At 34.2% G+C, this 22985-nt stretch overlaps 1 protein-coding gene across 6 annotated transcripts in view; it reads right to left on the bottom strand.

Moving 5' to 3' along the window:
- CFAP69 (cilia and flagella associated protein 69) overlaps positions 1-22985 on the bottom strand; it is a 90232-nt gene that overhangs the window by 21378 nt on the left and 45869 nt on the right. For 4 of the 6 annotated variants that reach the window (XM_041727948.1, XM_041727950.1, XM_041727947.1 and 1 more), the window contains exons 6-12: positions 12764-12862; positions 8180-8329; positions 7900-8077; positions 6024-6147; positions 3432-3480; positions 3220-3341; positions 1235-1451 (exon numbers count right to left, since the gene is read on the bottom strand). In XM_041727948.1, the coding sequence (XP_041583882.1) occupies positions 1235-1451; positions 3220-3341; positions 3432-3480; positions 6024-6147; positions 7900-8077; positions 8180-8329; positions 12764-12862 (939 nt within the window). Of the gene's footprint in view, positions 1-1234; positions 1452-3219; positions 3342-3431; positions 3481-6023; positions 6148-7899; positions 8078-8179; positions 8330-12763; positions 12863-15274; positions 15352-18056; positions 18167-20550; positions 20617-22413; positions 22474-22985 lie in introns of all 6 variants that reach the window. The other 2 variants (XM_041727952.1, XM_041727949.1) reach the window with 2 other exon arrangements.

Below are 22985 nucleotides of genomic sequence, written 5' to 3'. Positions count from 1 at the left end.
ATGCCTTTTTTTGAAAAGGTTCTTTTAAGAAGCCTTATATTTAAAGCTAAAAAAAAAGTTACAAAAAATACTGTTCTGAGTATTGTGTATGAGTTAAAAACGTAGGTTCTGGGGCTAGGCTGCCTGTACTCAGTCCTGGATCTGACACTTCCTGTGTGACCAAGAACATGTTATTTAACTTTTTTGATTGAGTTCTACCCATCTAAACAACAGAGACAGTAATAGTACCTTCGACCCCTAGATTTGTTATGAGGACTAAATGAGTTAATAATTTAAGATGTTTAAGGCCTATCACAATAGGTACTCAATATCTGTTAGCTATCAGACTTCTTCATGTTAGGCAACATTTTCCTTTTTTACTTTATAGTCTTTTGTAAACATAAATGATATTAAGGATAGATGGAAGAATTGTTTTATTTAATGCACAGCAGTTTAATAAGAAAAATTTAGTTAACTCCACATATTAGAAACTAAACAATAAAAGAAATCAGCCATAATTTTTTTCCTTCCCCATGGATATGATTTTCTTGATCTACTGAAAATGTATCGTACAAAATTATTTCCAAAGCAAAATTACTACCAGAAAAGATTGCAGTGTCTCCCTTATAAACATTTAAAAAAAAAACACACCATCTTATTTCCTAAGAATGATGAGAATTGAAATAAAATATTTGTACAAATTGGTAGTCTGCTAATTTGGTAGACTACATGTGTAATCATTACTTCTGGCTGGGGATTTTAAGTTCCATGAAGGTAGGGATTTTATTTATTTTGAATATAAATATACTAACACAATATCTAGTACCTACTACACATCAACAAATATCTGCTGAATGCATAGTTAAAAATATTTCCAGGACTTAGTATAATTGTTGGATAAGCCTAATGATACAAAAATTTAAATCAGGTTTTATGAATGAACTTTTTTTATTGAGAGGTATGCCTCAACTATAGTTATGATATTTACCAATGTATCTGCCTTTAAAGGAAATCTGATTTTTTTTCCTGAAAAGCAACATGTAAATACTTGAAAATCATAGGAAACCAGATCTATAGTTTTATTATTTTTTGCTTAATTTTATTTATTATTCTATGCATATATTGAGAGTTCAGCTGAAATATATAAATTACAATTTTGATGGGCACCTGAGTGGTTCAGTGGTTGAGTCTCTGCCTTTGGGGGGATAGCCCAGTGGTAGAGCATTTGACTAAAATTTTGACAGGTGTGACTCACCTTCACTCTCACACCATTCTAGAAATGCAAGGACTCGAGCATTTCCCTGACACAGCATATATTCTTCTGTTAATAAAGGAGCCACTGATGACAAAGTGGCAATTGCATGCAGTTGTAATTCTTCATACTGTGCTGCAGACCATTCAATTATTTTGTGTTTCTCAGGCTTTTTAACATAGGTAAACAAAGCCAAAATAACTTTGCCATCAATTAATAGCTATGAGAAAGGGCAAAAAGTACTTTGTTAGAAACCTAATTAAAACAATTTTATTTAATCTAAGAATATTTAATGATTTCCAATGTAATGTTTTATTATGTTCATTTAAAAAATATTCCTTCCTAAAGATCCCTACATTAACTACCAAAACTAAAACAAAACAAAAACAAAAAACAACCAGTTGGCTATGACCCCCTTTCTAGGATATGTACTTTCCAAATGACAATAATATAAATGAGTGTTAATTTTTTTGTCTATGCGGCTTATATATGTAATCTAGCTCCTACTTATGATCAGACCACAAAAACAGAAAATTTGGAGCAAATAAACTGCTGGCATTTATTTCTTCCCTTCATTTTTTGAAAAAAAATTCTTCACAGACTCTATTGTATACTACAAAAAAAAAATAAATTTTATCCAAAATAATGACTATGGCTAATTTTTAAGCACTTGCAACAGAAATTATACAAATATTCTACAAGTAGTACACATATTATCACTACTATTATTGGGCAACAAACATATGACATAAAAAAAAAATCAGTTGATTCTACTGCTTACATAGTGCTTTAAGAAGCTCACCATAGTCTTTATGCCATTTGACTCTGTTGTCAACTAAAATTGGTTTATAGACTGTAGTGTACATTTTGTTTCCATAGCTATCATTTTAATAGTTATATAATGCTCCACTGTTCTAATAAAAACATATTTCAAGGGGTGATATCTGGCGTTTCAAGGAGTGATATCTGGCATAAAATACATTTAGGTTCTATAGGTACATATTTTTTAAAAAATATTTTATTTATTTATTCATGAGAAAGAGAGAGAGAGAGAGAGAGAGAGAGGCAGAGACACAGGCAGAGGGAGAAGCAGGCTCCATGCAGGGAGCCCAACGTGGGACTCGATCCTGGGTCTCCAGGATCACGCCCTGGGCTGAAGGTGGCGCTAAACCGCTGAGCCACCCAAGGTACATATTTTTGATGTAAATAATGTTATCATTGTAAAGACAATTTTTCTTTCTCTGAGCATGTTTTAACATGTATATATGTATGTGTACTCCTCAAAATGATATTACCAAAAAATTCTGAGCTATTTTAACCCTCATAATTCCATGAGGTAGCTGTTACTCATTCTGAAACTAAGAATATCTGCAATTTACAGAAATGAAACAGCAATTCTATTCAGAATCACAGTGCTGGAAAATGACATTTCATTTGGCCTGACTAAAGCCTTAACCACAACCTGGTCAGAGGTAGACTATTAGGCTGGATGGCCCTGTATGGATTTTCTTTCATTTTATATTTTCTTATTCAGGAGATCTAAACACATAAATCTCTAAGGCTCTCCTGCTTTTATTTGGTTTATGTGGTTTAAATTTCGGTAAATTCACTGTTAATTAACCAGATAAGCAAAAAAAGTTTAAGGTGACATTCTGGCCAATAAGTTATATTCTCTGGTAAACATAGGAGTTGATGAAAGATTTGCAGTCATGACTTTTAGTTATATTACAAAGTGAGACACTTGGGCAGCCCTGGTGGCTCAGTGGTTTAGCGCCTGCCTTCAGCCGGGGATGTGATCCTGGAGTTCCGGGATCGAGTCCCACATCAGGCTCCTGATGGAGAAGCATGGAGCCTGCTTCTCCCTCTGCCTGTGTCTCTGCCTCTCTCTCTCTGTCTCTCATGAATAAATAAATGAAATCTTAAAAAAAATAAAGTTAAAAACAAAACAAAGTGAGACTTTAGCTTTTATTTTGGTTATTTTTTGTTACCTGTATAGTAGGTAGATCTTTACATAAGATCACAATTATATTGAAAAGCAATTTCTTCAACTCAAAATCTTCATAGGAATTAGAAAACTTAAGACCTTTTACCAAAGGATTTTGACTTTTAACTGTGAGGGGGGAAAAAAAGAAAATAAATGCTAAAATAATGTATAAAACTCATCAAGATAATCATAGGTTGAAAGTTTTATGGTTTTTACCTTCATTGAAGGTTGCAAATAGAATCAAATCCCTGGTAAAGCCACATTCCTAATATAAATACACAGAAGGATGATTTAATTAGATAGAAATCACAGATGGCTATATATACCTAATATTTACCTATCTTTTTCAGATTCCCCTTGTTATTCTTTTGAATTCATAAAGTGCTAATAATAGAAAGGGATGAAAGCAAGACACATATAGCCAGATAAACTTGTTATTTATTTAATATAAACTTCTGTTGGTTCTAAGAAATATTTTTACATTATCTTATGAATATTTTATAAGATGCTGTTTAAAATTTGGTAAGAACCCAAAATGTATTAAGACTACAGATTACTTATGTAATTCATTATCTGTTCCTTTAAGTGGCAAAATAAGGGAGAAAGATACAGTTATTTTTGACAGCTTTTCTTCTTAAACACTCTTGCTTCTCACTTGACCCCAACCACTCTCATTAATGTGAAAGTTTTGGTCAAGAGGTAACAGTTCCTACTTAACATGAAAAGCCCTGAAGAATAACCAGAATTGCAAACATTTCAACATGAGGGAACTCATTCTTGACAGAAATATCCTATTTGAATTTAGAGGGGCAAATGCCTAGGCTTTTGAGCTTACAGTGTTACATTCCTATGCTTTAGAATCCAGATGGTTTCTTTAAATGTGAAGATGTTATTTGACTACTAAAATTCACCTGAATGTTTGCAAGGATGCTAATGAAAATTTATTAACTAACCAGGGGCTTCCAGAGAAACATACAGGTCTACCCACACATTGCAGCCTTAACTAGAAAGCTAGATAGGATTGTTGCCCTATTTACACATTATAAATTCTATGATTGTTCTTTGTTGGGATGATTTGATGACCACTGATATGGGGTTGAGGCCTTCATTCACAAATTTCCTTTAAATACAACTTAGAAAGTTTATTGGCTGATACGTGAATATCATAGCCAAAGATCTCTCCTCGGAGATGTCAATCATTCAGTGATTTTTACATTATAAAATATGGGGAGGCTGAGCTTCTGGGATGACTGAGTAGCTCATATAAGAAACCTGCCTGCAAGTAACAATTATAAACTCTGAGCAAAATATAAAAAAAACTGTTTTATGATTCAAACAAAGCAGATACTAGAAAGGAGTCAGAACTTTGAAGGAGATGGCACTGCCTGAGTTTCCCTTTTTTAAAAATGGCTTTTAGACTGAGGCCAGGTCCTAGTCCACACTTTGTGTGGATGCTACAACTCAGGGTAAACCACTGTTATCTTAGTGGTTTGAACACTCAGAGGGCAGAGGTAATCTCTGGGCAACTATTGCTACTGGAAAGTGAAGGGAGAAATCCCAGAAAGGAGAGAGCCACAGAAGGGGAACTTCAACTTCTGTGTATAAACTCCCAAGTCTCTGACTAGTGCCTGAATTATGCCAGGGCAGGGGACTCTCCAGCATCCCGGGTAAGGCTAAAAGAAATGAACTGGGATTTGACCTGCCATTCACCACAGAGATGAGTAGCCACACAAAATGCTATTAATACGAAAGAATATGTACTTTTCAGAGTACACCAGAACCCACAGTAAAGATGTTCATAATAAACAGAAAGACAGGAACTTTCAGCAGAGAAATAGGAATGTTATAAAAAGGAAACAAAAATTAAAAAACTAAAAATGACAATATCTGAAATAAAAATGCACTGGATGAGATTAAGAACAGACTGAACAGGGGAAAAAAAAGTCAATGAATTTAGATACATAGACCAATACAAATGATCAACCTGGAGAATAGAGAGAAAAATGATTGAAAAAAGTGAACAGAGCCTCACGACAAGCATACATGTAATCTGAATTACAGAAGAGGAGAGAGAGAAAGAATGGGGCTGAAAAAATACTTGAAGAATAATGACCAAAAAGTCTCTAAATTTAGTCAATTTACATACTCAGGAAGCTCTATGAATGAACCTCAAGCAGGATAAATACAAAGAAAAATCACTTCTTGGCACATCATAGTAAAACTGCTGAAAATCAAAAGTAGAGTGAGAATCCTGAAAACCAGTCAGAAAGCAAAGTGATACTTTGTCCATGGCGAAACAACTTGAAATAACAAATACTTCTTATCAGAAACACTGTAGGCAAGAAGACATTGGAACGATGCTAAAAGATCAAAATGCTAAAAGATCAACTTTTAATTCAACTCAGAATTCTGCATTCTGTGAACACAGATGTCAATAATTAATCTGCTTTAAAGATATTTTCAGATGAAAGAAACTAAGACAATTAGCTGCCAGTATATCTGCACCATAAGAAATAGTAAAGGAAATTCTTTAGGTGAAAGAGAAATGCCAGGTATAAACTCGTATCGTCAGTAAGGAAAGAAATGTATCATAAATGGTAAATACGTAGGTAAATCATAAACTATGATTAGAATCTCAAGTTTCCAAAAGGTTGCAAAGAACTGCCAGAACTACTGGTAACATAGAGACATTACACCATAACTTGGTATCACAATGAAGTTCAGAAATATTACAACATAGTTTAGGACTCCTTCCCCCATACCAACTATTTCCACAATTAAAATTAATTCAGTTTGACTCATACTTACAATCATTGGTGCTCCAGGATTTTGAGCTATGATTGTTGTGATTACTAATATGTCATTTCTAAGCTGACGATCATAATGACTAAAACCTCTCATAAACAGATTTTTAAATACTTCCTTCAAAGCCCTAGAAAGTAAAATCAGATCTTTAAAATCATATTTCCATGCAAATGCTACTTAAGTGTCTAGCAACAAAATCTCCCTTTTTTATATTATACTACTCATTTCAAAGTATTTCTAATCTTTACTGCATTTCCAAATCTGCCTCTACATAGGATTCAAATCTGCATCAGATAAGAATCCATCAATCCAAATGGTGGGCATAGTGACTGCTCTAAAATAAAGTTCATTCATGTCATTTTCCATTTTTAATTACTTAAAAGCTTTTTTATTGTTCTTAGGATTAAAAAGTCCTACTTTCTTACTAAGGCTTATCAAGCTTTTCATGTTACGGTCCCTGCTAACATTGTTAGCTTCATCTCTCACTATTCTATTTTCTGCTGTTAATATATCAAATTTCTAACAGTTTTTTTTCTAAGTTCTGTTTTTACTTCTGTTCCCCTGTCTAGGATGCTCTCTGAATGCAAAACTCTTCTGTGTTGCCAGTTCATATTTATCATTCACATACCAAATTAGGGTTCATTAGGACATACTTACTAACTCTCCAAGTCTGGGTCAGGTTCCCTGTAAAATGGGCATGTTGCTTTGCCTCCTAGCACTCACTTGCCCTTCTTCTTTTTTAAGATTTTATTTAAGTAATCTCTACATCCAATGCGGGGGGGGGGGTGGCTTGAACTCACAACCCCGAGATCAAAAGTCACATGCTCTACCGACTGACCCAGCAAGGTGCCCCTCACTTGCCCTTCTTATGATAACAGTACCCTTATTTTTTATTTACGCATTTATTTTTTCCCTGCGTTTGGTGTTGTGGAGACACTTTTAGCTTCCTTTTAGCCAGAGCATTTCTCTGTCACTGGTAATTCATTCTGGAATGGCATATGGCCAACTCAGACCACTCAGGACCAACACGGACTCAATTCGAAGAATTTTCTTTGACCTTTCAGAAAAGCAAGTCTTCTCTTCAGCTTGATTTGGGGTTGTGATGATTTGAACCTAAACTTCTGAGGTATTACCATGTGGAGCTTGAGAATAAAGCCAACACAGTAGAAGACTGACAGGGATAATGAAGACCCACATCCTGTTATTTGCTGTACCTTGAATACAACTGCACATGAAACCAGTTTTATCCTTGACTTTGTAGTTATATATGCCCATAAGTGTCCTATATGGTTTAAATCAGTTGGGTTTTGTGTGCTGAATCACTCTTCTAGAGAACATGTAGCACCTGTGATAGTCTTTCACAGCCTGTTTACTTGTCCATCTCCTAACATAATGCAAATTCCATGAAAGCAGAGACCATGTCTGCATTGTTTCATTTATATTTCTAAGGCCTAGTTCTGAAGTTGGCATAGAGTAGACAATAATTATTTGATGAAAAATGAATAAGTAACCTAAAGGCTTGCTTATATTTTACTGGAATGCTTATTGCAATATCTGGAAGAGATTAAGTACTTAAAAAAAATAGGTTTATTGAATGGAAAAATGAAATAGTTCTTTTAAATGTCTAATTTATTTTATACTTATTCAAATACATAATTTAGTTTTGTTAACAAGCTACTTTAAAAGCTTTCCAAATAGAAAAAAGATGGCTTGCTATTGCACAGATGCATTTATACTGCAGCATAAAAATCATGTCCTGAAATATAGTCATAACATGATTCAAAAGCCTAACTGAACACAAATTCAAACAAAGATGTTAGTTATGTTACTGGCTATCATTTTAAGGTTAAAAGACATTCCCATCTAGCCACTTACTTACAGCAAACATTCCAAATTACTAAGCTGTTGTATGATTTCTTCTTTTGAAGATTTTTCCAATAAATTCCAAAGTATCTCTGATGAACGAAACAGAAGCTGTCCAGAGGGATCTGGGTCATTGAGGTGAGCACAGATTTCACTGGCTGCTTGTGCTTTCATCATTAATGTGCAGTTAACTTCTGAAAATAAATTTAAAAGTTATTTATGTTGTATAGTTTTGACTGTTGGATGGAAACAAAAATAGTTGAGAATGAAGTATTTAAATTTAATGATATACAAACCAGAAGTTGAGAGATGTTGCAGAGCTTTAAGTACCCAAAGTTTCTCAACAAGCTGATTTTCAAGTAAGCCCAACGACTGGACCATTGTTTTTGCCAATCCTCCAACCTCAGCCATCTTAATCTTGTATGATGAACTTGCTTGCTGGTAACCTGATAACAATTAGTTAATAAATATGTACAGTTATCTCACATAGTAATCATCTATGTTCAGACAAAGGAATGAGTAATTTATTATTAAACAGCAATAACAACTTTTAAAAAAGTATATGGCATTTTAAAATGGTATAGCACAGGGAAAGGCAAAATTTTTCTACTTTTATAGAAAAGTATAGAAAAGTACCTGTCCTTTTAGACAGGTAATGACTATATCAGGTTTTGCAGGAAGGCTGGCTTCTGTGTTGACTACTCAACTCTCTTACCATAGCACAAAAACAGGCATAAGGAATACAAAAATAAATGGGTGTCGCTGTGTTCTGATATACCTTTATTTACAGTGAGCAATTTTACCCTGGGACCATAGTTTGCTGATCCCTGGTGTAAAATCTGAAATAGGACCACAGATCTGGGGTACATATCTTATATTCCAAAAAGGAACAAAATATTTATCAGTAGAAATGCTTTCTCATAAAGGAAAATGGCATGATTACAAATACTAAATGTTTTCACTATGTCAATACATTACTTCAGTGATTTCCAGGAACAATGATGATGTAATAGGACAATGAAATAAGTGAAAATATAATGCTATTTTGAATAATGCTAGTATATAATGGTATTTTGGGGAAGTATGATTCTTGGTGACACATATATTTTTTTAAAGATTTTACTCATTTATTCATGAAAAACAGAAAGAGAGAGGCAGAGACACAGGCAGAGGGAGAAGCAGGTTCCATGCAGGGAGCCCGACACGGGACTTAGCCCGGGATTCCAGGATCATGCCCTAGGCTGAAGGTGGCGCTAAACTGCTGAGCCACCAGGGCTGCCCTTGGTGACATCTTAAAAGAATTTCCTTCTGTCTTAGCCCCTATGAGAAACACTACCTCTTTTGATATAATTACACAGGTGCCTGTCTGACTACATGAAATGAGGAAGATGAAATAAACATCAGAGGGTACTTGTCCACCTGAGATTCAGCTATTTTCTCTCTTTGTGATATCAATTATCTAACTTCCAGACTCTGACTTTTGAAACCAAATAGATTCTTTAACTTTGCCATGGTTCTGAGAAGTCTGCCTATTTGTGTTCTTTCTGAATCTCATCTCTAGCACTAGACAAGGCCATGTTCGTTCCTCGGATGGATGGGTTCTCTATGGCATGCCCTACGTACTCACTTTAGGAATTTAAAGAGTATGGAGAAGAAAACAAAGTATGATGAGGAAATTAAACCATCAATTAAACCATTAAACCTGCAATTAAGCCATCAAGAGATAACAGCATTAACATTTTGGTATATTTCTTGCTAATATTTTTAATGTATGCATATAATTTTAACAATATACTGTATGCAGAATTTTATATTCTATTGCAGCCACTAAACATTTTTTAAGATTTTCCCCATTCTGTATTTTTCCAAATCATGATTTTTATTTCCATACTAGTCTATCATATGGATGCACCAAAATGTACTTTTATAATCCCTACATCTTTTTCTATTAAATTTATATTTCTATGGAAGCATATAGTAATATTAAGGCTCATGGACTTGATTCCTGTGTTCAGGGCTATGTCTCACTGTTGTTCCACAGAGAACTTTTCAGCTGTGGTTCCAGATGTCCAGCCATGCCTATCATTAAAAACCTATGGTGTTACAGGAAGAACATTGCCTATAGTTCCTAATTTTCGGAACCTGGTTAAATGAAGGTCAGCCCCACTTCTCTGCACTTTAACTCCTCTGCCTTATCTCAGACATAATTTGTCTCCCTTTCTATCTTAAAGAAGACTGCCTGTATCTTGCTAAGGTTGACCTGTTCTCCTAATTCCATTCTGTTCATGCTTTAGGACTTTGCCCTCCCATTTTTTAATTACTAGCTTCTTGTTCATCTGTCTATAAACTTCACTTTCCCTTATCCTAAAACAAATTAAAAAGAGCAAAACCCAGATGTCTTTCTTTGATCTTCCTACCAGTTGAGCTCTGACTGTCCTCTGACAATCCTGTATCTGCCCTGATCACTTCACGGCAATACATCTGCCAAAGGCTCACTATAACTTTTCAGATACCATATTAATTTGACATTTTCATTCCTCAATGACAGAAGCCTCTATAGTATTTGACACTTAGACCACTTCTTCCTTCAACAAACATTTCATTCAATGGCACACAAAATATGGCAGTCTTTAGGTTTTCTCTCTCCTCTTTGAAATTCCCTTCACTGCCAATTTCGTGGATCGTTTTTTCCCCACATGTCAGTATCGGTACTATCCCTGCAGCCATTCTTGGTTCCTTGTTGTTTATATGCTTTATCTCCTGGCAAACCATTCTAATAGCTTCAACTTTAATCTCTAATTGTATGAATTCCAAACCGGTATATGTGGTCTGTTTTTAGTATCCAATGTCTACTATCTACAAATACTTCTACCTGTCTATCTCAACAATAATTCAAATCTGACATTTAATAATCCCCTTACTCTGTACTTCAGATGTCTTTCCATTTTCCCTGAGTCATAAGTAATCCTTCCTTTCTGCTACAGTCTTATTTACACCTCTCTTAAGAAACATAATAACTTCAATATATATGTCTTCTAGCTCTTCCAAGATTGATATAACAGAAACCATGAAGGTAGGAACTATGTCCTAAATAACATATCATCCACGCGCAAGTGCCCTTTATTATGATACCATCCATTTTAGTGTGACTCATTTTATCATGATATATTAAGATCCCAAGGAGTAACATGCAAAACTTTCTTGCTAACCTTTAAGAATATTATTAGCATTAGATATTTAACATCTAATTGGGTAGAACACAGTAGCCAAACCGTGGAAGGAGCCATGATGTCCTTCGACAGATGAATGGATAAAGAAGATGTGGTATATACATACAATGGAATATTACTCGGCCATCAGAAGAGCTGAATACCCACCATTTGCTTCGACATGGATGGAACTGGAGGGTATTATGCTGAGTGAAATAATTCAATCAGAGAAAGATAATCATCATATAGTTTCACTCATATGTGGAATATAAGAAATAGTGAAAGGGACTGTCATGGAAAGGAGAGAAACTGGGGAAAAATTAGAAAGACAAACCATGAGAGACTCATAACTCTGGGAAACAAACAGAGTTGTAAAAAGGGAGGTGAGTGGGGGGACGGGGTGATTAGGTGACAGGCACTAAGGAGGGTACTTAATGGGATGAGCACCGGGTGTTATACTACATGTTGGCAAACTAAATAAAAAAAATAATTGGATGGAAAAGATGTTAGGAATAATCATAAAAAGGCTAGAAAAATAATTAATAATATTAATAGTATTGAATAAAATTAATAATAAAAATTAAACTAATTTGGGTATGACTTTTAAAATTGTCATAAATAGTTTAGAATAAAAAATCATGCAAATAACAATATATGTAATATAATATGTATGTCTTCCTTATAAAGGTCAAGCATTTAATTATTTCTTTGGAGCCTTCCAGCAGAATAGACAATATTTATTTTTATTTTATTTTATTTTTTAAAAGATTTTATTTATTTATTCATGAGAGACACGGAGAGAGACAGAGAGAGGCAGAGACACAGGCAGAGGGAGAAACAGGCTCCATGCAGAGAGCCTGATGTGGGAATTGATCCCAGGTCTCCAGGATCATGCCCTGGGCTGAAGGCGGCGCTAAACCGCTGAGCCACTCGGGCTGCCCAGAATAGAAAATATTTAAAGAGTAACTGGGTAGGGTCATCATAATGTTTTCCAAGAACACTGACTCATCAAGACCCCTGGAGATACTTACTGTTTCTGGATGCTTGCGAAGACATGTGCATCTGACCACACTCCTCAATAAAAACCACAGGCCCCAAGCAAAGACAAGACTCACTGTTCCTGGATGCCTGAGAAGACATGTGCATCTGACCACAATCCTCAATAAAAACCACAGGCCCCAAGCAAAGACAAGACTCGCTCTTCTTTTCTGAGTCTTCCAGAGGCTCTGTCCATATCTACACTCTCTTTACATCTTCAATAAACTCTGCTCTCACTTCCACTTGGCTCATGTTTGATTCCTATCCTGTATGAAACCAAGGACCCTTTTGGCTGGTCCTGTGGGAATACCTCTGGGTCTTTGGACCTAGCCAGCCTGCATCAATCCCACAATGTCTTTCCAAGTTCAGAGAGAATGAGAAAAAAATATTGTTTTACAGACATAAGTTATTACTAAAAGACCATTGAAAACTTCACCTGTAGGACGCCTGGGTGGTTCAGTGGTTGAGCATCTGCCTTCGGCCCAGGGTGTGATCCTGGGGTCGAGTCCCACATGGGGCTCCCTGCATGGAGCCTGCTTCTCCCTCTGCCTGTGTCTCTGCCTCTCTCTGTGTGTCTCTCATGAATAAATAAATAAAATCTTTAAAAAAAAAAAAAAAAAAAGAAAACTTCACCTGTAATATGCTTCTTTGGTGGTTCTGCATGATAAAAGTCAACAATACATTTACAAATTTGTATCCTCAATTCAGAATTCGGTATTTTCATTAATTCACCTGCCAAAAGGAGAAATGAATACTATTTAATAACACTATCATAAGTTTATTTGCAAATTTAAATGTGTTGGTAATACAATTAAAAATATACTCACTAGAAATTCAAACTGGACCCTGTAATTTTATACATGCATACACATACACACATGCAAATGTGAAATATCTTGGATCTATCCTTATAATATTTGGCCCCTCATTCAACTCAGTCTCTCCTTCCCAGGAAGAAAGAATGGTGAATAACATAAATGCTGGAACCAGACTGCTTAAGATTAAATACTGGTTCTGTCACTTCCTACCTATGTAAACTTGTGTCTTACGTTTGTCATCTATAAAATGTATAACAGTAGTTTCTACTTTAAAGATTGCTGTAGGGATTAAATGAGTTAATATGAGAAAAAGATGAGAATAGTATCTGGCATATAGTAAGTTACTATTATTATTTTGGCAAGATGTGGGTTAGCATTTTTCTCCTTAACTAGAGAATCAGTAATTTGTTGCCTCTATTAATGCATCCTTTGCTTAGAGAAGTTCCAAGCGAGCTGTTTTTCAATTTGCTGACAGACTGGAAGACTGAGTTTCTAGGCAGCCTTTGCCCTACATATAATAGGTTTATATTCAAGCTATCTTGGTAGAAATGAAGGATAGGGAAGTTCCTTTCAGGCATATCTAAATTATTTCTGAATTGGCTTCAGCCTATACTTCAAACTGGATTGTTTTTGCTCTGATAAACTATAAGTTATAATCCTTAAGAGAATCTGAAAATGATCTGTGAGATTCTGGAAATGATTCATATCCTCTGCATGCAGCTTCAGGGCTGAACTAGATCTGGGTGGATTCTGTGAGGGAAAGAGAGAACAAGGTGTTCCTGACATACTCGTGTTTTGCATTAGGACTTGCATAATTTTCACCTCTGAGAGTGGTCAGTGAGTGAGTACAAAAATGGAGAGAAGGAGGATGCACATAGGAAAACCACACCCTTGTTTTAGGAGAATCTATCTGCAAAAAGCACCACTAAAAAAGAAGGGGAAAACAAAAAGAGAGTTTCAAGAAGACTCCCTTAATTTTTTTGAATACTTCCTTTGATGTTGAAAAATCACTGTTCTGGAAAAGTTTAGTCAACAGGAACAACTAAAATTTTCCAACAAAACTAAGGAAACGTTCAAGTTTATGGGAAATTCTAAGATTTCTCATCTGCTTCTCTACCCTTTTAGTTCTTGTAAGTTTAGATCATTTTTCACAGTTTTATGTTTTATAACCTCAGGACAGAATACCAACTTTTTCCCTCATACATTTCCAAAATCCTATTCTTGAATCAGAAATAAATCACTTAAAAGAAAAAGTAATATGATTTACTATTACATAGTAGAAACTGGAAGTTATTAGTAAAAATGAACAGCTTTTGTTCAACCCTTTATACTCTATATAATTACTTTAGTTTAAACTCATGTTTCCAGTAATTAATAAGGGTCAGAAAAGTAGTACATGCAGCCAATAATCAGTGAAAGGAGCTCATTTTAAGCTAAGAGTTCATACTTCCTTCAAGACAAGCAAGCAGTTACTCAGCAAAGAGCAGACTGACAGTAAGAGCCATATATTTATCACACAAATGCCTGCCAACACTCTTAAAGGCAAAATTTTAGAATAGTAAGGGCAACAGAGATGTTTTTTAAGGTTATTAACTAAACCTACATCTTTTATCCATTAATATGATCGTGTCCTCTTTTGGGTTGGCTTCCCATTGTAAATTTCCACCAATGACATTCACTGAATTAAAGTTTCCAGTTAGTTTCTAGCCTGCTTGCTCCTTGCAGTCATTTATCAAACACCTCATGTTTATATAATTTTCTTGACATCTTTTCCATCCTAGGCCATAATAATTTCTCCCAGAATATCTACCCTCAAAGACTATGAAACTTACTTAGATACAAAAGGATTATTATCTCACCATTTCATGATTTTATTTAAAATTTTAAATTATTTAATGAACAATTTGGATCTCAATGACTAGCAATTAATTAGATTCTAGCAATTATTAGTTTATTTTTTTTTATTTTTATTTTTTTGCAATTATTAGTTTAATGTTGAAATAATTTTTGTGATTATTGAGAGGTACATATACTTCTGATTTACCAAAAAGTTAAATATTTCAATAAATGAAATAACATCAAGACAAATCAGCATTTGCCAGTCCTTCAATTAAGGAACACAGAATTTTAGTATAATAAAACACATGAGTGAAAAATGATGCAAAAATTATCATAAGCACACTATGATTAATTCCCAACCAGAAACAAGAAAAGAACCTACATTTGGAGTACTCTAAAACTTAGTGACTGAGATATTTCTTTCTTGTCAGTAGGGCCTGTCATATACTATACCCCTCTCCTCTATCTTAAAGAAATCTTAACTCACCCAGAAGCGCAATTGAATTAGCAGCGTCTTCAGCATATGTTATTTCATCTGATACTTTCTTTTTCAAAAATGGCAAGCTTCAATAGGAATGAAAAACACATGAGTTATGTTTAAGGAAGTCCTTAAATGAACCATCATTTGCAAACTTGGGGAAAATTTCCTTTCTAAAGAATAAAATGAGGATAATAGCCTATTGTGTAGCCCTGGGAAAATTGGCAACTATCAAAAAATTTTTGTGTTTCTAACTAACTGACCAAAAAGAAGGTAGATTAGGCTTATAAAAATGAAGAAAGATGGACATAAAAGGCAAGGGTTAAGAAAACCATCTTGCAACACCATATAAATAAAAAATGTAATAATAAATATTAATTATATTTGAATTATATTCCACAGCTACTATATTCAAAATTATTTGAAAATAATTTATTTAAAAATCATAAAAGACAGGTTTCAAACCTAGGTTATTAGACTGAATGTCAAAGGGGAGATAAAAGTTATTTCTTAAATACAAAATATGGACTATTTTGGTATTCCATGGGTTCCAAAATTTGAACCTCTTGTACTATATAAAAGTATATCTTCTTTGTAGGACTTTTAATTCATATTTTTCAAGAAAAATGTAAAGATACTTCAAGGGCAAGCTACGAAAAGGACAATTTTATAAATGCCAGAGAGGTTAATTTTTTTAAAAAGATTTATTTATTCATGAGAATAAATAAAGACACAGACAGAGAGGCAGAGACACAGACAGAGGGAGAAGCAGGATCTCTGCGGGGAGCCCAACGTGGGACTTGATCCCCAGACCCCAGGATGACGCCCTCAGCCAAAGGCAGACGCTCAACCACTGAGCCACCCAGGCATCCCCAGGGAGGTTCACTCTTCAGTGTTAGAATTTTTCATTTGGAACCAATACTTATTATTTGGTATCCACCTCATTGTTGGATCTCTAAAGTGAAAAACTCCAAAATTACTTCTCATCCTCAAACTTTTTCCTTTTCTATTAAAGGAAACAACCTAAAAGATAAAGCACTAGAAGAGATACCCCCACAAAAGGTCATGAAAATAATATGAATTATACTTCTGATGTAGTGAGAAAACATACTACATAGAAGACAAAACAGAAAGGCTATGTTTTATTATTTATTTTCAATGTTTTTATCTCCCAAAAATGTCTTAAGAAGGGAATCAAATGAGGTGAGGTATAGAGAAATGCAGGATGAAAGAAGAAATTAGGAAAGGAGAAAAAAATGAAATAAAATGAATAATTATGAAATATGAGGGAAAGTGAAGAGTGCAATTCAAAAGTGAAGAGTGCAATTCAAATGAAGTCTGTCATTTGGGCAGCCCAGGTGGCTCAGCGGTTTAGTGCTGCCTTCAGCTTAGGGCCTGATCCTGGAGACCCAGGATCGAGTCCCAGGAGCCTGCTTCTCCCTCTGCCTGTGTCTCTGCCTCTCTTGCTCTCTCTTTCATGAATGAATAAATAAATAAAATCTTTAAAGAAGAAAAAAAAAAGTCTGTCATTTTATGTGAGGACACATTCAATCACAGCTTTAACAGAGAATCAGTTCTTGGTGGAGCTCATTACTGGCATTACTGAAAGTAATGCTTATAGGTCTGGTATTCTAGGACTTGAGAAATTTGAAATGATAACAATATAATCTCGCATCAATATAATAATAATTTCTAATTAGTACATAAAAGTTCCTTGAAAGCACCAGAGCTATAATTTATTTTTCATGGTCTGTATTAAAAAGTAAGGCATAGCAAAGGCATTCAATACATTATTTTTGACTATTTATTCAGATACCTAAAAAATTAAGTGTATATAGTTATAAAATCTTTAAATGTTACTACTACTAACTCTAAAAGAATTAAAACTACCATGTATACATAGTTCTACTAATATTATTTGTATACTAAAAGAAACATGCTATTTAAAAAGCTAAATTAGTAGAAAGATTTAGAACGTTAAATTAATGGAAAAGTTTATTCCTACTTTAAGAAATCTCCTCTACTATATTATATTGAAAACTAAAGATGGATATTTTAATGTATATCTTGATTAGCTACTACTTGGCAACAAACAAGCTGTGAATATATCCCCAGTCCCCCCAAATGGTTGGAGAAACAATAATATGGAGTATAGGTATATTTATTTTATAATGCTGACCCCTCATTTACATTTAAAAAATATATACCAAAAAATAATTGGTGACATAGATGACTTAGAACTTAATATATCTTGGAGTCAAATTTTCTACAGAGAGAAAAAAACTAGACAAATTATTAAGCAGTGTTCATATTTTTTTTTTTTTAAGATTTATTTATTCATTCAGAGAGAGCAAGAGAGAGGTAGAGACACAGGCAGAGGGAGAAGCAGGCTCCATGCAGAAAGCCTGACGTGGGACTCGATCCCAGGTCTCCAGGATCACACCCCGGGCCGCAGGCGGCGCTAAACCGCTGCGCCACCGGGGCTGCCCTGTTCATAAATTTTAAAAAAAATTCTCTCTAAAAAAAAAATCACAATTTCTTGCTTCATTTCACATTTGTTGTTCACTTGACAGCAACTTATTTTGACAAAACATTTTAATGTATTTACAGTTTAATATCTTGTGGTTAGCAATCTTGGAGTACAATAAAATTGACTACCTTTGAAATATCAATTAAAATCAAGTGATCTAGTGAAGTTTTCTGAGTATCACTTTACCATACCACATAACAATACAAAATAAAACATAATAAAATACTGTGTGCTAATATAAAATAAAGAAAAGCAACTTACCTACATAATTTTAGGATGTTAAATGCAGATTCTATAAAATGGGGCTGGTTTTCAATTTTTTCTGCACATAGATTCAAAATTTTAAATATTTGGGCTAAATCCCTTAGGGGCTTTAATATTTTTAGTTAAGAAATAAAATTAAAATTACTATTCATTAGCATATTCTTTATAGCAGTTCTGTCAAGAAAGTCTATAGAATTCCATCTGTTAAATGTGGTTGACACTGCTTTAATTATACTAATTTTGAAGACTAAATAAGAAAACTTAGAATCATATTTTTTAGGAACATTATTTCATTTTTGTCTTAGTAAACTTTTATTCAAAATATTGTTTTCTCTTCTCACCCTGTCTTTAGAATTTGATTACCAACCACTATACCATGGGTTCAGGAGTTCAATACCTTACTACTGACAGTAAGGTAATAACACGGTGAGAAAAGTTAATGGTTCACTTTCATCCTTTGTCTTTCCCCCACTCACACACAAAACATACACTGCTCCAGAATAAACAACCCAAACCTACCTTACTTTATTTTATTAATGTTATTCAGATGCATTTTCTTGCTTTTAAGGTATAACCTGAGATTTATTTTCATTTAAAACTAGTATAAAAGTGAAAATTATCTTCTCTAAATCTTGTAGTAACAGCACTTTTTATCTGTTTAAAAAAAACCCAACTGGTACATAGGCAAACTTCACAGATTTTCTTTTATAGCCAAGGAAACATGATAGTTGTGACATACTTCTTTGGTTGAATCCTATCCCTTCTAGTCTCTTTCTAGGAGCTTCTTAGGAAAAGATGGGAAAGCTGATTATATTAGAGTACAAATCTCCAAGATACTTCTCTAACTTATCTTTGCTTTATGTCTTATCATCTGTAAAGCCAGTCTACTAAAGGCCTTCAGAAATAGATCCATTTGGGGGCACCAAGGTGGCACAGTTGGTTAATCAAGTCTGACTCTTGATCTCAGCTCAGGTATCTATCTCAGGGTTGTGAGTTCGAGCTCCAGCATGGAGCCTACTTTGAAAAAAAAAAAATAGAGCTATTTGCCACCAACTTTCTAACCTGAAGAAGAATAGATGGAAGACTTGAGGTATCAGGTTAATATAGGGAAAGAAATCACTTGCTAGTAGACTTTTTTGGCTACCAGGAAATAATGCTTGATATCCACACGTCATTAGGTAACTGATGGACTCAACAAATCCATATAAAAGAAGGCTAAAATAAGGCTAGAAAAGAATTAAAATAAAATTTTTAGGCCCCTTTCCCTAAATGGGAGCCTCAATATGTTTGAAACACTGAAACAAGCTATTATTAGAGACGTATCTTCCTTAGACAAGGCTGGACAACTTTTGGAAACCATAGAGATCAATACTACTGAAGGGGTGCTCTATGAACCACTGCCAGTTCTCGAATCCAGTGTTACCAGTCTATGGTAATATGACTACAGAAAGTGAGAGTTTCCTGTGACAACTGTATTGGCTTCTGTAATAGCTAATATATGCAATTATTATAACAACAACAACGACACCCCAACAATAAACTGGTTCTTAAGCACAGATGGTTTTGAATTGCACTGGTTTCCATATATTCTGATCAGGGTGGTATATACAGTGGGGATAACATATTTATATAGTATGTTGTAGGTTATCAAGCACTTACATGTATTATCTCATCTAGTCTTCCTAACAACCTCATAAGGTACTGTTATTCCCATTTTATAAGGGTGGAGAAGTTAAGAATTTTATCAATAGTATAAATAAATCAAGTAAAGTGGTAGAAACAAGACTTTGACTTGGCTTCCCTAACTATATCCACTGTCTAAGTATACAAAAATTTCCATTATCTGCACAGAGTTAATTGCTGTTTCTTCAATTTTATATTCTCTGAAAAATGAAAAATATAATTCTTTGAAAAACACAAAATATTAGATATTTTCTGTGATAGACAGAACAATGGCCTGCCCCAAAGATGTCCATATCCTAACTTCCAGAACTTGTGAATATGTTACTTTACATGGCAAAAGGACTTTTCAGATGTGATTAAATTAACAATCTTAAGATGGGAAAGTTATCCCAGATATCCAGATAGGCCCACAGTAATCACAGGGATCCTTCCTACATAGGAAAGAGAAAGGTAGGAGAGGATCAGAGGTATGACCATAGAAGCACAGGTGAAATAGATGCTACTTTGAGGAAGGGACCATGAGCCAAGAAATGCTGGCCACCTTAGAAACTGGGAAAAGCAACAATGGGAATTCACCTCAAGAGCCTTCAGAAGGCACTAGCACAGTCAAAATCTTTACTTTAGCCCAGTGAGGCTGATTTTGGACTTCTGACCTCTTGGATTACAAGACAAAAACTTTAAGCTGTTTTGTGGCACTAAGTTTGTGGTCCTTTATTACAGCAGCAAGAGGGAACTAATACATTTTCTAATAAAAATTCTCCCATTTCAGGGTAAATGAAACATACATACATATATATATAAAGGATACAAGTCCATTCTGATAACACTGCAACAGTTTCTTGACAGATTTAAGTTGTTTTTCTTCTAAATCATCCTAAAACGAGTTATCTATTTTAGTTCTTTTGTGCTATTAAATCCGCTGAGATTTAAAAAAAAAATTTTAATGTAGAAAGTAGACATTAAAATTATCAAGTAATTTTTAAATTACTATATTATTTTGTAAGCATTAGAAAATAAACAGTGAAGGTAAAAATAAATGTACCATTTACATTTGATTGGTAAATTGAGAATCAAAACTAAGTTAATATAAAAGCAGCATTTGTTTCCAGAAATAATATTAAAAATACGTGAATTTGCTGAGCATTTTTCTATGACCTGTACCATATATGCACTATAGATACATGATATTTAATTAATTTTTAAAACAACCTTACTTGGAAGGTACCTTTACTATCTCTCTCTTTTGCAAAACAAGAAACTCAAGCTGAAACACTACATTGTCCAAAGACACCCAGCTAATAAGGGGCAATGTTAAGAGTCAAATTTGGCAATTTGGTTGCAGAAATTGTATTTTTAACTTTTAAGTTACGCCCAGTAAATGGCACAAACATCTTCAGCCAATTAAAACAAAACAAAATTCAATACAGTGATGTGTTTGTTTTTATAACTGAATAACTCTGTCCTTGGGGATCCCTGGGTGGCGCAGTGGTTTGGCGCTTGCCTTTGGCCCAGGGCGCGATCCTGGAGACCCGGGATCGAATCCCACATCAGGCTCCCGGTGCATGGAGCCTGCTTCTCCCTCTGCCTATGTCTCTGCCTCTCTCTCTCTCTCTGTGACTATCATAAATAAATAAAAATTAAAAAAAAAAAATGAATAACTCTGTCCTTTTAAAATTCTTAAATCCTTTGTAAGAAGCTGTAGCAATTTTTTTTATACCTTTTTTTTTTTTTTGGTCTACCTTTATTTAACAAGTAGTAGGAGCTGAGTTTTCAACTAGTAATTTTCTTTTTCTTATTTTTCTTTTTCTAAAATGCAAATATATTCAAAATTAAACATAATTTGCATGGCAAACACAGCCAGCAAGACATCCATTATTTTTATTGTGCTTTTTCTCTATGTTAAAATGTAGAGACTAAAAAATATTAAAACAATGACTAAATTTTTGTGCCTACTAATCACTAGGCATTGTTTTGTTTTGATTGGCTCTAACATGATCAACCCATTTGCCACATATTAAAAGTATGCAATCTTCATCCTGTAGTAATTTTATACTTTGTGCTGATTTTTAGGCACTCAAAGTTGATTCTTGAGGAACGTCAGGACAGTGTGGTATGCATGAAATACATTTGTTATCCTTTCCCTCAATGCCTAAACTCTCCAGTTTGAATCTTATTGGAAATAATTTCATCTCCATTCCATTCTGTGTAAGATTCCTCTCAAAATAGATCATTTATCAATAATGTATGAGTGTATATATACATATATACATGTATATATGTATATACACACACACACACACAGATTTCATATCAGAGAAATTTAGTACATAATGATATGCTTTTTCTACCCTTACTCCCCACATCCTACTTGGTAACAAGCAGTTTGTAAAGGCTAGAAGAGTCTTCCTTTATTCTTATGATTCCTTCTGTTTATATCCACCATTGATATGTCCATTATATAAAACCAAATCTAATCTCCTCCTCCAGCCTCCCTACCAGGTTAAATACATTCCTACTAACTTATTTAAACAACCTTTGAATATAAGGCACTTACTATTTGAAATGTTTTCAACAAAAAGAAAGAAACAAGACTTATTTTGGGGGAATACATGTTACTTTTCAGGGAAATCACAGTTTATAAGTAATAGAGAATTTTTCTTTCAAAGCTTACTTTATCAGTCTTTTCAAGGAGGCTGATGACACGATTCAGGTCCATGGTCTTAAAAGCACCCTAAAAAACACATAACTCTTAGAATTCTGTGTCATAAGAATCAAGAAATCACATCAAACATACTATTTTTATATGATATCTCCTGGCAAGTTAAAAATATGACAAAAAAGATAGTAAGGGGAAAAGGGTGATGGAGGGATGGGCAAAATGGGTGAAGGGGAGTGAGAGATACAGACTTCCAGTTATGGAATGAATAAGAAAGAAAAGTACAGACAGCATAGGAAATATAGTCACTGGTATGTAATAGTGTGTGTTGGCAGATGGGACTACACTTGTGGTGAGCACAACATAACAACAGACTTGTGGGATGACTATGTTGTACATCTGAAACTAACATTACATGTCAACTATACTTCAATTATAAAAAAGATAGGGGAGAATGAAAAGCTTATAGGGTAAATAAATTTTTGGAGTTAAAAAAAATGCCTCCTGAATTCTAGTATTATCTTATAATCCTACTGTCCTTAAATTTTATTAGTCCTGAAAGGCTCAAGAAAGCATCTGGAATAATA

This window comes from Vulpes lagopus, chromosome 13 (assembly GCF_018345385.1).
Source record: "Vulpes lagopus strain Blue_001 chromosome 13, ASM1834538v1, whole genome shotgun sequence".
In the NCBI taxonomy this organism is placed as follows: domain Eukaryota; kingdom Metazoa; phylum Chordata; class Mammalia; order Carnivora; family Canidae; genus Vulpes; species Vulpes lagopus.
Note: the sequence above shows the minus strand (reverse complement) of the source record. Positions and strands in the feature narration are given on the sequence as shown.